Genomic DNA, 15,745 nt, shown 5'->3' with positions numbered 1-15,745 from the left:
GAAAATAGTTCTTAAGACAGTCACTCATATAACGTTCTAAAGATGTTGGGGAATGGTTATTTTCATCAATTGTGAGGAAGTCTTAATAGGATAGCATTTGAATGCTATGATTGGATATATTTTAATTAAGATGTTAGTATCTAACCTTTCACCTGCAAGATGACATATTTCTCTTTCTCTCTCCTTTCGCTACCCCCACCCCCATCCTCGTGTTTTGTTTGCCATTTCAGCTCCTTTGCTAGAGCACCAATGATTCCTTTTACATTCAAGTTAAAAGCACTTGAACAGAACTGTTTGTAGAGGCTAACATTGATGTCAAATGGCTGATCATTTTATTCAGAAATACGTGCAATCATTGACAGTTTTGTATAAATCCCATCCATGAGGTTGTCTGCAGAACAGTTTGAGTTGGCTCTTCAGGGGTCACTGCACAGAAACAAAATTTCATAACTTTATCATTTTACAATTGGGATATAATTGAGGGGTCATCTAGCCACAACCCAGGAACAAATCTGGTTGGTCAAATGTTTTTATAAAGTTTCACTGGAACACACCCATGCTAACTCACATATGTATTGTCTCTGGCTGCTTTCCTATTACAATAGCAGAGTTGAGCAGTTGTGACCTGGACCACTTGGAACACAAAATCAAATCACTTGGTTTGCAAATAGACAATATTTATCCTCTGACTGTTTACAGAAAAAATTTGTTGATCCCTGATGTAGAGAGTTGGTAAGTTGTCTGAATAATTAGGCTAGAATGTTCTTGTCAAATTTTTATATTCTGTATTGGGGAAGTACGGCTGAAAATCATCAACTATGGTACCAATACTAATACAGGAAATGTTTACAGGAAGTATTTTGTATTAGCAACTTAAATTCTATCCACAGGTTATACATTTTTGGCATACTTAGTTTTGAATATTTCTACCTTTTGTATTGAATTCTGTTTTTGCCAATTATTGTTATAACAAATTTAACTAGTATATAAAGAAATAGCATATTTTCAAAAAATTATGAAGGCATAGCAGTCAGTGCTGCTAAATATACGGGACAAAAAATTATGCATATCTCTAAATACCATGGTACAAATCACAGCACAAAACTATAATAGGTAGGTTCATATCTAGATCTATAAACATACAGATATATCACTGAGCCATTAAGATAAATTATTTTCAGTGTTTCCAACTGAAGAAAGTAGTGAAGTAGGAAATTAACTTGAGAAAGACTGCTGAAATGTAGTTATGATAAAATGCAAGGTTATGTAATTAAAATAATAATGGTGATAATTTCTTGCAGGTGCATCAGACAAAAATCAGTTTCTTCATCAATGGTTTGGAGGAAGATAATACAGCATTTGATGCAAGGACTCTAAGTGGTTCAATTATAGATTTTGCCTCTGGTACTACACAAATAGGACAGAGTTTAAATGGTAAGATTCTGACTTCAGAAAATTACTTATTTTGTCTAATTACCAGATTGCTCAAGAAAGTGTCAAAAATAATTGTTTTAAATATCTAGGTGTATTTGTTTCTTAGTACTGCTGCAACAAATGAGCAGAACTGGGTAGGAGCTTAATAAAGCAGACATTTATCCTCCTCTTACAGTTCTAGAGCCCATAAGTCTGAAATCAGGGGTTCGCAGGGTTGGTTTTCTCTGGAGGTTCTGATTGGTTCTATGTCTCTCTTTCTCTTGGCTTCCAGTAGTCCTCAGCGTTCCTTGGCTTGTGGCTGCACAGCCCCCTTAGCCTCCAGGTTCACATGACCCTCTCGTCTGTGTTCTCTTCCCTTCTCTTCTCTTCTAAGAGAGCTTGTGGTTAGATGTAGGGCCCACCCTGATCCTATATGCCTTCCGCTCCAGATCCTTAATTACGTATGCAAAGACCGTATTTCCAAATATGGTCACAGTCACAGATTCCAGGGGGACGCACCTTTTGGAGGGCACTTTTCAACCCACTATACTAGGGAAACTTTAAAATTAAGATGTACCTATTATGATCAAGTGTATTTCTTTTTTCTTTTTCTTATAAATGTTTATTTATTTTGAGAGAGAGAGCGCACATGCAAGCATGAGCAGGGGAAGAGCAGAGAGACGGGGAGAGAGAGAATCCCAAGCAGGCTCTGCGCTGTCAGTGGAGAGCCTGACATGGGGCTTGATCTCAGGAAACCATGAGATCATGATTTGAGCCCAGATCAAGAGTCAGAAGCTTAACCAACTGAGCCACCCTGGTGCCCCTGATCAATATTTACATAAGAACAATATGTGATAAACTATATTTTCTCAATATTTTTTTTTGTTTGGATTTTAAAGTAGGGTTTAGAATATTAAATAGAAACTGAAATTTAGGGGCGCCTGGGTGGCGCAGTCGGTTAAGCGTCCGACTTCAGCCAGGTCACGATCTCGCGATCCGTGAGTTCAAGCCCCGCGTCAGGCTCTGGGCTGATGGCTCAGAGCCTGGAGCCTGTTTCCGAGTCTGTGTCTCCCTCTCTCTCTGCCCCTCCCCCGTTCATGCTCTGTCTCTCTCTGTCGCAAAAATAAATAAACGTTGAAAAAAAAAATAAAAAAAGAAACTGAAATTTAATATTCAACACTAATAAGCTAGATTTATGGTATTCATATCTTCCCATCCTAAAACAGGCCATAGAGGTTTAAAAGAATATATACTGCATCCTGAAAACAAAACCCAGAAATTGAATTTAGGATTAACTTGAAATAATTAGCACAATGGTTTATAAATTGCCTACACTTTAAAAATGGAACGATTATTTTATATTACTAAATAATGAATACTCATTATAAGAAAATCCAAACAATACAGAACTCTCTGAAATAGAAAATATTTCAGTTTTCTACCTTCATAGATACAGTTAACTTTTTTATACCCTTCCAGAACTTTAGTACATATAGCTGGAGATATGGTTATAAAAATAATTTTCTAAAAATGAAATTATAATACATATGCTTTCTCTGAGGCCTCTAAAAATAAATACTTCCTCTCCAAATGTTATGGACAACATTCTATGTTAATATTCCTTCTCATTTAAAATGGCTGCATTATGCCCAGTTGTATAGCTGTAACAAAAACTTTTAAAACAAGCTCCTAATAATGAGCATTTAGATTATTCCTAATATTTTGAGATTATTAGCAGTTATTTGCTAGAAATCACGATACATGCCTGTATTTCCATATCTCTGTTTCTAGATCTCTATTATACACACACACATGTATATACCCACATACGCATTTGAGCAACTGTCTGATTGCATAGTTCCTTAAGACTTTGCACTTTGGTGTTAGTCTGCTTGAGTTCAAGTCCCAACTGCCCACTTACTAGCTACGTGACCTGGAACAACTTTTAAATCACTCTAAACTGTAGTTAGCCCAAATTTATTTAATTTATGTACTTTTTAAGTTTGTATTTTAATTCCAGTTAGTTAATGCACAGTGTAATATTACTTTCAGGTGTAGAATGTAGTGATTCAATACCCAGTGCTCATCACAACAAGTGCACTCCTTAATCCTCATCACCTATTTAACCCATACCCTACCCCCACCCCTCTGGTAACCATCAGCTTGTTCTCTGTAATTCAGAGTCTGTTTCTTGATTTGTCTCTGTCTCTCATTATTATTTTTTTTTTAGCTTGTTTGTTTCTTAAATTTCACATATGAGTTACATTGTTTATTTATCTTTTTCTGACTGACTGACTTTTGCTTCAATTTCTACTCTCTAGTTCCATCCTTGTCATTGCAAATGGCAAGATTTCATTCCTTTTTATGGCTGAATAATATTCCTGTGTGTGTGTGTGTGTGTGTGTGTGTGTGTATGTATATTACATGTTATATTTTCTTTATCCCTTGATCAACCAATGGACCAGTGGGCTACTTCCAAATATTGGCTATTGTAAATAATGCCGCTATAAACATAGGGGTGTATCCTTTCTAATTAGTGTTCTTATATTCTTTTAGTTACTCTAAATTTGAAATGATGATGATGACATTACAGTCTCATTATGAAGATCAAATGAGGCTATGTATGAAAAACATTATTGTTTTTCCAGAATCTGGCACATTGTAGTTGCTGAAAACTTAATGGCGTTCTTTGATCAACAGAAGTTCTTAATTTTAATGAAGTCTAATTTACTAATTTTTCTTTTATACTTAATATTTTTATGTCCTATTGAGGAAATCTTTGCACACCCTGATATCATGGAGATATTATTTTTACACTTTATCTGAAAATGTTATTATTTTACCTCTCAAATTTAGGTCTGTTTTCTATAGGTCTTTATTTTGGGTATGTTATGAGGTAGGGGGGGTCAAGATTCATTTTTTATTTCTCACTTGAATATCACCAGAACCATTTTCATTAAACAGATCATTTCTTCGCTCCCCTGCAGCGAGTGGTAACTGTCACAAATCATGTACCTGCATATGTGAAGATGGTTTGCTCCTGAGCTCTCTCTTTTGGTCCAATGATTTGTTTGCCTGTATTTGAGTCAAAACATTTAGTTTTCATAGTTGTCATTTCGTAAAAGTCTTAAAATCTGAAAGTATTTACTTTTCTAACTTTTTTTCCTTTCAATATTGTCTTGTCTATTTATATGAATTTTAGAGGGAGTTTTGCAATTTTCACAAAATTCTGGGATTTAAATCATAAACTCAATTTTGGGAAAATGGGTATCTATATGATATCAGATCTTCTAATCCGCAAACAAAATGTATTTCTTAATTTCTCTTAAAAGTTGTTTGTTTGTTTGTTTGTTTGTTTATTATCTTGAGAGAGAGGGAGGGAGGGAGAGGATCCCAAGCAGGCTTTGTGCCACCAGTGCTGAGCCTGACCTCATGAATCACGAGATCATGACCTGAGCCAAGGTCAAGAGTTGAGTCTGACATTTAACCAACTGAGCTACCCAGGCACCCCAATGTTGTTAGTTTTGTACTAACTTTTGTACAGAAGTTTCACTCATTTGTAAGACTTAGTTCTATGTATTTTTTGGTTCTTTTTTCATCAGTTATACTTACTATTGTTTCTGAACTTCATTTTCTAGTTTTGTTTTTATTCTATAAAAATACGATCAATTTTTATATTGACCTCAATTAAGTCCAGTGAATTTGCTTAGTTTTAATTCTAATAGTGATACAATCCTGCCAGTTGTGTATAGTAGATATAGTATAGCAGAGAGAGAGAGGGACCCAGTGCAAGTGAGGGAGGGGCAGAGAGAGAGGGAGACACAATCCAAAGCAGGCTGAGCTATCAGCACAGAGCCTGATGCAGGGCTTGAACCCATGAACCTCAAGATCATGACCTAAGCCGAAGCTGGACGCTCAACTGACTGAGCCACCCAGGTGCCCCAGATGTATATTTTTGATATTCAAAATAAATTCTAAAACTGTGTGGTTAAATTTCCTAGCTCTGGTGTCAAAAAACAGAATTGAATCCAATCCAGTTGTGTGCCTTTGATAAAAATGTGTATCCTTTTAAAATCTCAGGTTTTAATCTATTAAAGGATGTTTTCATAAACAATTAATAGGACTGTAATAATAATTATATGGGATCATGTATGTGTAGAATATGTTGCTTATCATATAGTAAATGTTTAATGAGTGGCAGCTATTATTAACCTCTTTGAACACCTATGCTCTTATTGTAAGTAGGGATAACAATGTCTCTCCATAGAATTGCTGAGAAATCAGAAGACAAAGTGTCTGGACATAACTCTATTTAATTTGTATATGCTCTTCGATCAAGCTAAGCTTATGTGAAGACTTAATTGAAGGAAACTATATATTTAGAAACTTGGTGTGAGTAATTAGCGTATTGGAGAATTTTATAAAGTACCCTGCATGCAGAATTTCTTAATAAAACATTAAATCTTGTGAGCCTTGTTTCAATATTTAATCCCCATTAGTACTTCTAAAAGTGTTTTATTGCACCAAATTGTTGCTCAAAGTATTCGATAGTGCTATAAATTAGTCTGCTATGCACTGTGGGGTTGAAGTGACTTGCTTCTGCTCTTCTTCAGCATGCTAGATGTTGAATGAATGCTTCAAAAGGACACTGTGGACTGAATATGATATTTGTTATTAAGCTGTGTAAAAAGAAATTTAACTTCTGATGATAAAACATATCATTGGAGAGGCGTCTGGGTGGCTCAGTCAGTTGAGCTCAGGTCATGATCTCATGGTCTGTGTGTTCGAACCCCACATCGGGCTCTGTGCTGACAGCTCAGAGCCTGGAGCCTGCTTTGGATTCTGTGTCTCCCTCTCTCTCTGCCCCTCCCCTGCTCATGCTCGCTCTCTCTCTCTCTCTGTCTCTCTCAAAAATAAATAAACTTTAAAAAAAGAAAAGAAAACATATCATTGGAAAGGGGTTTGTTTCAAATGTTACTTAATTTTTACTACAATTTTCTCCTTAAGATTTGGGCATCAGAGTGCTACAAGGGAAAGGGTATTTTAAAATAATTTTTGTCTTTATTCTATCAATTTATAGGTACAGTTGTACCTACTGTATCTTTTCTCTAATTAGAGATGGCATGTAGACTGGCTCATTACTTCTGCCTAATGAGCCAGGCTCCATGCCACCTCTCTAATCAGAAAAGAGATAGGTACAGAATGTTCCCACGGACTTATTATAAATCATTTTCTTTCTCTCGCTTGCTCCTTTTTTTAATCAAAAAATTAAGTCACTGTCCTCCATACTTTTGTCCATATCCAAGATGGTTTCATTCAGGAGAGGTAATTGTGCAAGAGATTACTGTGAGCTGAATTAGGGGTGCTCTCATGCAGTGCCGGGCCGGCTGTCTGTGCTTTGGAACAGACACTGCCTCAAATACAGGCATATCAAACTAAGGCCCATAGGAGATCTAGATGTCTTTCCTCTTTTTCTCTGGTTGGGCTTAACTTGTTTCCCTATTTCTGTACCCAGGAAGCAACAACTTTTCACGTGAATGTTGGCTTGCTACAGAGCTTTTTTTTAGTGGGGTCTCATATCTACCATAACTTTCTAGAAAAATGTGTTGCCGATCACACTTTTCTTTTGCTGCAGGCCTTGTCTTTGCCTCCCCTAGGAAATTAATCAATGACCACATGAATGCATTTCACTGACCCCTGTATACATATTAATGGAATATCTATACATATAATGTATTGATGCTAATGAGATAACCTGATTTGGTTGAGTTGATTTTTTAATATACAAATAGAAACACTTTAGACCATCTCTATGAACCAATATGTATAAGTTCCTTCTTAGAACATTTTCTTCCAGTGCAGGTGTATTTCAATGCCTCTAGTTGGACATAAAACCTGGAGGAGTTACGGTAGCAGACATGTAATTATAAGAAGTCTTTAATATCACTGTGGTAATTAACTACAACGGCCCTCCAAATTTTGGGTTTAAAAACACAAAATTTTGTGAATCAAAACTTTTCGTGGGAGGAAAGTTTTCGTGGGAGGAAAAAGATAACCATCTAAAGCTAACTCCAATGTCCTTTCCCTTCCATGTGTTCTGCTGTGTGTTGTGTATTAATTCATCTGCTTGTTTTTCATTCTTTAGTTGAAATACTACTTTTAATCTGTGCTGGTGTCCCATGGGTTAATATGTCTAACCTCACCTGGGTATAGAGGAAAGGAAAGGAAAATATTGAAACATCTGACATTTTTCTTTTGGTTGAGATTATGATAAATTTTTTTCTGAGAGAATGTTTTTTGGAATTAGGGTAAAAAAAGAAATTGAAAAGTATAGAAATCGATTAATTAAGACAGGTTAATGGCATGGAAGAAGAGTATAGAAACAAGGCACATATAGGTATAGAGGGGTTTATTTAAAGGTTAAGTTGGTGTTTCAGATTGTCCTAGAGATGTCTCGCAATAAATCAGGACAATTGGCCAACTATGTTACAAAATAAAAAGATAAGTTAAATGTATTCCCTCCAACTGTACAAAATAAAAACTGCAGATGAGTTAAAATTTAAATGCAAGGTATGTCCTCGTGAGGTAGTAGAGGAAAATGAAAGCAAATGTTTCTTAATCCTGGCATATTGAAGACTTTTATTAGCATGATACCGTGGCCAGAAACACTATAGGAAAATATTGAAAACATCTGACTAGTAAACTGAGAATTTAAAATTTAAACAATGCTTATCATTTTATGCTTAATTTGGCAAGGAATAAAAAAGAGATGATACTACTGTGGAAAGAGTTTAGGATAATCTGGCAAACTACAATAAGTAAAAATGTGGAGACTATTTAATCCAAGAATTCTACTTCCAGGATATATCTCAAGAATATAATCAGAGAAAACCTTAAATATGTACTCAAAAGTACTCATTGTAGAATTAAAGTAGCAAATAATTGGAACCAATTAAACATTTCAAGAGGGAATTGATTAAGTAAAGTTTAAATTATACTTAAATTGGAAAAATATGCAAAACTAAGAGAAAGGAAGTATGTCTATTTGTAGAGACAGAGGAGTAGGTTCGTGATGTGTTAGTACAAGAAAAAACAAGAGTATGTAGTATAATACTCTCTGAATTGAACATGGGTTGACAAAACACACATCTACATTGGACATTTAGGTTATTGGACATACAAATTTCTATTGCTGTAATAATTAGTACCTAAGAAACAAGGCATGAGATTTAGAATAAGAAAGAATTGGGTTTGCATCCCAGCTCTACTTCTTAAAAGTCAGGTGATTTTGGCAAAGAATTACACTTCTCGGGGCACCTGCATGGCTCAGTCGGTTGAGCGTCCATCTTCAGCTCAGGTCATGATCTCACGGTTGGTGGGTTTGAGCCCCATGTTCGACTCTGTGCTGACAGTTCAGAGCCTGAAGCCTGCTTAGGATTCTGTGTCTCCCTCCCTCTCTCTCTCTCTCTACCCCTCCCCCACTCGTGCTGTCTCTCTCTCTCTCTCAAAAATAAAAGAACGTTAAAAAAATTAAAAAAAAAAGAATTTTACTTCTCAATCCAATTTCCTGATTTGTTTTCCTAATTTTTCTAATTTGTCATGTGTGTACATACTTTTCAAGGTACTTGTAAAACTTACAAATAATATGGACATGGTTCATGAAAGGTACTTAATCAAATTTTGCCATGTTAAAGCTTATTGATTTTGTGAAACTTAAGTATTTTTAAATGATGGTCATAAACTGTATCAATTTTTTTGGCTCAGAGTCAAAATTTTCCTGGGGTGAGGAGAGAAGAATGTTAAATTTTGAGTAATGATGTGCTATATGTTTGAAAGTACTTTGTGTAGGTAAACCCCATGAAATAATTTCTTTTTCTCTTTAAAGATTAACCCTTTCTGGTATGTGTCATTGTTTCCTGAAACTCCTGTATTCCATCTGGTGTTAACTTCTCTTCAGCCTGAAGTGCTTCCTTTTCCATTGCTTAGGATTCAGTCTGTGAGAAACAAACTCAACTTTCAAAAATGTCTTTAATTTATCTCTGTTTTTGAAGGATATTTTCACTGGTTCCATTTACAGGAATTCCAAATTGATAATTGTTAATGTTTTCCCAACACTTTAAAGAATTATAATTTATTGTCTTCTGCCCTTCATTTTTTTCTGACGAGAAGTCAAGCCGTCATTCATATCAATGTTCGCTTGAATGTGGTAGGTTGTTTTTCCCTTGCTGCTTTTAAGGTTTTCTCTTGGATGTTAACAGTTGAACTAAGTAGTGCCTATGTGTAGTTTTTATTATGTTTACCCTGGTTGAGGTTTGATCATACTCTTGGATGTGTGAAGTGATGTTTTCATTACTTTCAGATGTTCTTGATAACCATCTCTTAAAAATTTTCTTTCTTGTTTTTCCATTTTCCTTCTTTTTCTCTAGGACTTCAGTTACAATTATTTTAGAGCACTGGATATCATCCCACAGATCCTGAGCACTTTTTCCCCATACTCTTTTCTTTTGGTGTTTCTCTTTGCATATTTTCCATGGACCTGCCTTGAAATGCACTGATCATTTTCTCTGTTTTATTTAGGCTGCTGTTAAGCTTATGTAGAAAAGTCTTCATTCTTAATCTCATACTTTTCATTTCCAGCATTCCTATTTGGCTACTTTTTGGTAGATGTGATCTCTCTACTCAGATTTCCCCCATCCATTCTCACATGTTGTCAGTCACCACTTCCACTAGATCTTTTAGTATTTTTGTCTTAGGTATTTTCATATCCTTATTTAATAACTAATGTCTGGGCCATATCTGCATCACCTCCTATTAATGGTTTCCTGTCTTTACAATGGGCCACATTTTCTTCTTCATGTGTCTATAAATATTGTGTACTAGACATTGTATATAGGTTTGGAAAGACAGAAATGAATAATAGTTACCTCTAGAGGAAAGAGCACTCTATCAGGCTGAGAGAGAGAGAGAGAGAGAGAGAGAGCGAGCGAGAGCGAGTGAGTGTTGGGGCGTTGTTGAGGAAAGTGAGTAGGAGAAGAATAACGTCACACTGATTTGAAGTTGATCTGGATGTGGGCTTTATTACAGTTTCAATGTTAAGTCATTTACCACTGGTTTCAGATGTTTGAGGATCAAATCGGGCTGGGTGCAGACTCACTGTGTGCTTATGATTTTATAGTTTTCCTGGCATAATTTGGTTGTTGGGTTGATAGTAAAGTGATGGTCTCTTGCATCTGTCCATGTCTTAATCCGAAGATGAAGTCCAACCATTATTGTAACATCTAATCTGTGCCTCTTTTCTTTCTTTGTCCAACTCTCGGCTTTAACTCTGCTGTCTGCTAGGCTGTCTCAGCGATGGCCAGTCTCTGGCTGTCTGGACCTAGAAGGATTATTATTTGGCCTCAAGGATTATTTTTGTGGAATTTAGGCATTCACCTTGTAGTTATCTCTTATAACTTTTTCTGGAGTAATTTTTGGCCTTTTGGGATCCTAACTGTACCTCTGGCTTTTTAAACTTTTAACGTGTTTTTTTGTTTTTTATTTATTTTGGTTTGCCCGAAATCTATTCACTGCCAGTATTTGAAGCTGAAAGGTAGTGACAATTCCTCACTTTTTTTTTATTGTTACTTTTCATGTCTGTGCCTCCTAGAGCTCCCTTTGTCCAGAAGCAGTATTTTAATCAGTTTGTATAGCATATAAATATTGTGCATTTCCTTTTTCTGTCAGATATGTGCTAATATTTATCAACTTGCACCCTCTGGTGCCCTGAATCCAGCCATTCTTCAACACCTCTGGGATGTTTAATCAATTTACTGAAACAAATTTCCCCTGTCTCTCACTCCCTTGTTGTGTTCTGTCCCTTCTTATTGAGCTTAAGCATCATGGTCAAATATTAGAATCACTTCCTTGCACACACCTTGACTCCTTTGCTTTTTATTTTTCCTCACTTGCTAGTATTACCATGGCAACACCCTGGATTGGTTAAATAGACCCAATCAGGATGACTTGTGCCACCTAACATTTATGACCATAAACCTCCTATGTGCCCATGATGCTGCCCTAGGTTCATTCCGTATTTCCCTTACGCATTCACGTTCTGCCTTTGGGTAACCGTGTACACGTTTTGTTCTGTCCTTAAATTTACTTCTTATCCTGACCCTCCACTGATGATAATACCTTCCAGTTCACGAGGAAATTAAAACAAGTAATAAAATAACTACTATAAATTCCCACTGCTGTATTTATCCACCTCTGTCATATAATCTAGATCTTATCAAGGTAATTTTCACAGCATTTTTCCCCATTGCTCCTGTATCGTGTTTTCTAGTGTTTTGGAACTTCTCTAGTATTAATGGAACATGTCAAGGACATACAGATATGGTATGATTCTTCCATTAAATTTTTTTCTTAACTCCCACATCCTCCACCAGAGTAAGTGTTTTGTTTTGTTTCTTTGTTCCTCTTTTTAAGCAAAACTTCCTCCTTGTTTTGTCAGTGATAGCACTCTTTCTTTTCCAGTTCTACTGTCTACAGTCAGGCTTTAGCTCACCACAACATTTAAATTATACTTGTCAAATCTCTGCTGACCTTCATGTCATAAATCTGATAGTTAATTTCACATCTTTATCCTATTTGACCCATCAACATCACTGAAAAGAGTTGAGATCACTCCTTCCTTGTTATACTTTCTTCACTGGGTGTGTAAGACCACATTATCTCCCGGTTTGTCCCTGAATTTCTAGTTGCTGTGTCTCACTTTGATTTCCTGGTTCCTGTTTATCCACTTGGCTTTCTTAACGTTGGTACTCTAGGACTCACACCTTGGTTCTGTTTCCATGTCTGTAGACATGCACTCCCTTAAACCTCACCTCCCGCTTCAAAGTTTTAAATACTGTCTAAGTGGCTTAAATTCTAAATCGAAATCTATCTTCCTTCCTCGTTCCCCCAGCCTCTTTCCTAAATTCCAGAATGCCACATCAGACTATCTAAAATCTCCATTTGGATGCTTAATTTATATCTCATTTTTTTCCAAAACTGAAATTTGGATGTTTTAGACCTCTTACTTTGATACACATACTATTTCTTCTATAATCCTCCCCATTTCAGGTAAGTGCAGTTTCATTTTCCACTATTTCAGAAGGAAAGATTGGAGTCCTTGCCAGTTCTTCTCACATTTGACATATGTATCAGAAGAGTCCTGTTGATGTTACCTTCAAAATATGTCCAGCTTTTGATTCCAACTCACACTCGCTCTAGAGATACCCCAGTCCAGGGCATGGTTGCTGCTCTTGCGTGGATTAATGCAAAGTCTTTTAACTGCCTCCACCCTGCCATCCACTTTTTTCTCAACACAATAGCCAGGATTGTTCCATTACTCATGAGTCAGATCATGTTACTTCTGTGTTCAAAATGCTTTATTATTTTCCTACCTCACTAGAGTGAAAGCCACCATTTTTATGATGGCCTATAAGACCTACATGATCTGACTACAGTTACTTCTCCGGCGTTACTATTGCTACCATTTCTTTTTCTCACTTTGTTTCACCCAAGCTGGCCTTTTTGCTGTTGTTTGAATATGCGAAGCCCACTTCTGTCTTAGGGTCTTTTCCGTATTCACTGTTCCTTTAGACTGGAAGTCTATACCTTCAGATTTCCATAGTGCTGACTCCCTCTCTTTGGGTCTGCTCAAATATTGCCTTCTTAATGAAATCTTCCCTACAACCCTCCAGTTCCCCACGTTTTGCCCCTCATTATGCTGCTTTTTTTTCTCTTCATGGAACTTACCATTTTAACTTAGTATATGAGTTACTTAGTATTTTTATTGTATACATTTTCCCTTCTAGAATATAAATTCTGTGATTTTTTTTTGTTTGTTTACATTGTTCTCTGATGTATCCCTAGAGCCTGGAAGATTGCCTGTCACATGATAGCCATTCAATAAATATTTGCTGTTTGCTCAACAAGTGGATGAAGTGAGAGGATCTGAAGGGTAGAGTATATGGATATAGCTAAAATTAGTTTATCAGCCTCACCTCTCTGGCAGTGTTCCAGATGTGATTTCTAATGGACTTGCTCTGTGAGGATGGAAAATGTTACAAAGAAGTAGTTGAGCAGATACCGGTGATTAAAGGAGAAGAAGAAGTCAAAGGTGTATCATAAAGAGAAATAGGGATGTTGGGATTTTGTGTGTATATGTGTGCATATATGAGGTGGAAAGGAGAGCGGAGAAGAAGAAAAGGAGAGAAAGGTTAATGCAGGGGAGGAACTGAGGGAAAGGAGAGTGAGCTTAAGGGAATTAATGTTGATTATTTGAGGTAGAAATGGAATAGCCAAGTAGAAATGGCAAAATGTCGTTTGAGACAGGAGACTGGATTTGAGGACTGATTTAGGGTTAGCGATATGGAGATAAGAATATTCCTTATAGAGGTTATTTTTGAAGTTCTAGAAGCAGATAAAATTATTGGAGGAGAGAAAACTAGAAAAAAAAGAGTATAGAGCTACAGATAGAGGGTTGGGAGATGGGGGTAAAGATTAAAGGCACCCAAGGAGCTTCAGAAGTATCCCAAGGGTTAGGATATTAGAAGACAAATGATGATGATTTCAAGATGTTCTTCAATAATACCAAACACCAGAATACTAAGGAGAAGTTATAAGACTGAAAATCACACCTAGGTTGGCCATCAAGAGTACATTTTCAGTCTAGCGATAGAGAAAAGCGAATGTAGATCACTTAAAATGAGACTAAATGGTAAGGAAAAGGAGACTTTGGGTGTAGATATTGCAGAAAACTGGTTCTGAAAAGAAGAAAAGGAATTGGATGAAATTAGCATAATATCAGGTTCTGTTCTCTGTTCTCTGATTCAATTACTCTTGACTATTTTGTGGCCATCCTTTGATTCTTCAGGATAACAGCTTTCTTTTCACTGATTTAAATAATAATTCTGGAGGTAAATTTTCAAACTTTCCTTCATTCAAGAAATTTTATAATACTGTATGTATTGTACACTTGTATAATAATACCTGTGTTAATTGTATATGACTGTACATTAAATGCTTATGTTTTTTATTGTCTGCAATGATAGCTTCATTTGGAGCTTTATTTCCTTCTTATGGTTACATGATAATTGGAGTATATTTTCATTCTTTTCTCTTGATGCCTAAAAACAACAATAACAGTAACAACAAAACCAGAAAACACACTCTAGGTTTTTTTCTTGGCATGAAGCCCTTACCATTTTGAGCACTTAAAAAAAATGAGCAAGATTGACTCTATTCTAGAACCATCATATTTTGAAGTTCTAGATTTTTATGATTTATTTTAAAATTTGTTGTAGAGGGGCGCCTGGGTGGCGCAGTCGGTTAAGCGTCCGACTTCAGCCAGGTCACGATCTCGCAGTCCGTGAGTTCGAGCCCCGCGTCAGGCTCTGGGCTGATGGCTCAGAGCCTGGAGCCTGTTTCCGATTCTGTGTCTCCCTCTCTCTCTGCCCCTCCCCCGTTCATGCTCTGTCTCTTTCTGTCCCAAAAATAAATAAAAAACGTTGAAAAAAAATTAAAAAAAAATAAATTAAAAAAAAATAAAATTTGTTGTAGAAAAAGTGTTTTCTTTAGTGTCACAATGAAGTAAATAGAAATCAGGTAATTAACCTATCTCTTCATGCATACCTTTAATTTCAATTTGAATTCCTGATAGAAATGATGAAAGGCAATTAGCTAAGTCTTTGTTAAAAGGAGATATATTAGCTTTTATTTTACTGCATTGATATTTTGTTCTTTACATGTGAATCTGTTAATGGTATTGTCAAAATGCTCAGTCTTTAAGCTCTGTTTTTTTTTTAAAAAAGGAGGATTCTGTTTGATATCATTTTAGATATTATTTCCAAAAAGAAATTCAGTAATTATCTTTAGTTCTTTTAACCTATGGGTAGATGTCTCTAAAACTACCTATGCTAATTATCATACTTCTATTTCTAAAACTTTTGGTTCACAAGGGGCAGATCTAATCTTACTAACTTCACATTGTTATTACTATTTATTTGACTTTAACATTTATAGCAACATCTAACCTTCTAAAATAATTTAGAAATACCCCCACTTTCTTTATGTCAGTGATTTCCCAGGCAATGGACATGTGAAATTGAAATTTCAAAGTGTATTTAAGCAATTTTTAAAGATTCTTAAAGATCTCCTTTCCTGTTACGCATTTACATTTATCATTCTCATGTATATTTGTATGATTTTGTTATAAGGTTGACTCATATAAAATTGCCATTTTTTACATTAAAAATGACCAAATATTGGCTATTTCAGATGGTTAAACCTAATATATAGGTAAGTA

The 15,745-nt window shown here is 35.8% G+C and overlaps 1 protein-coding gene across 5 annotated transcripts in view; it reads left to right on the top strand.

Annotated features, from left to right (window-relative positions):
- Window positions 1–15,745, top strand: part of USH2A (usherin) — a 751,068-nt gene that overhangs the window by 57,100 nt on the left and 678,223 nt on the right. For all 5 annotated transcript variants that reach the window (XM_040461001.1, XM_040461002.1, XM_040461003.1 and 2 more), the window contains exon 4: window positions 1,302–1,434. In XM_040461001.1, the coding sequence (XP_040316935.1) occupies window positions 1,302–1,434 (133 nt within the window). The remainder of the gene's footprint in view (window positions 1–1,301; window positions 1,435–15,745) is intronic.

This window comes from Herpailurus yagouaroundi, unplaced genomic scaffold (genome assembly GCF_014898765.1).
Source record: "Herpailurus yagouaroundi ecotype Mexico unplaced genomic scaffold, PumYag 253, whole genome shotgun sequence".
Taxonomy (NCBI): Eukaryota; Metazoa; Chordata; class Mammalia; order Carnivora; family Felidae; genus Herpailurus; species Herpailurus yagouaroundi.
The sequence above is the reverse complement of the archived record's forward strand: the minus strand, read 5'-3'. Positions and strand labels throughout refer to the sequence as shown.